General features: G+C 43.2%; 1 protein-coding gene across 1 annotated transcript in view; it reads right to left on the reverse strand.

Annotated features, from left to right (window-relative positions):
* Window positions 1-637, reverse strand: part of bphl (biphenyl hydrolase like) — a 6287-nt gene continuing 5650 nt past the window's right edge. Inside the window, 2 exon segments of the mRNA XM_058755932.1 lie at window positions 1-277; window positions 348-471. Of these exon segments, the coding sequence (XP_058611915.1) occupies window positions 166-277; window positions 348-471 (236 nt within the window). The 3' untranslated portion in view covers window positions 1-165.

A 637-nucleotide genomic window follows, 5' to 3' on the forward strand; every position in this document is an offset into this window, starting at 1 on the left:
AACATTTGGAAACATTTATTAATCCACAAATATCTTCACCACAGAACATGTTTAAAATGAAAGCATACAGGTGATGAAACGGCTCAAATCAATTTATGATGGACAGTGGTTTTCTCTTATTGGAACAAACACAGTATCGTCCTTGTTTGCTCTGATAACTGCACATCAAAGCGCTGAAGGTGTTGCGGATTGGGTCAGAAAGTCCTGCAGCAGTGCGTTAAACTCAGTGGAATATCGCAGATGCAGGTTGTGCTTCCCCTCCAGCATCACATGCAGCCTGATGAACACAAAGCGTCCGTTAACAGACTGAAGAGCATCATCTGTGATGGAGAGCTGTGACGTCTCACCTCGAGCCCCTGATGTTCTGATGCAGGTATTCTGGGTGAAATGAAGGCACCATGGGATCTTTGGCCCCGTGGACGATCAGCGTGGGGCAGGAGATCAGCGGCAGCACTTCCCTGCAGATGTTACCTGATGATAATCACAGATGTTTCAGCACATCCAGGATTTTCATTACTCTATTAGCATTACTTTTTCTGCTTAGCTGTCATGAAAATATCACAATGCAAAAATAAAGGCCCATTTGAACCATGGAGTAATTTAGTTTTCAAATATTACTTTGGAACAAAGCTGCTTT

Source organism: Onychostoma macrolepis, chromosome 20 (genome assembly GCF_012432095.1).
Source record: "Onychostoma macrolepis isolate SWU-2019 chromosome 20, ASM1243209v1, whole genome shotgun sequence".
Taxonomy (NCBI): Eukaryota; Metazoa; Chordata; class Actinopteri; order Cypriniformes; family Cyprinidae; genus Onychostoma; species Onychostoma macrolepis.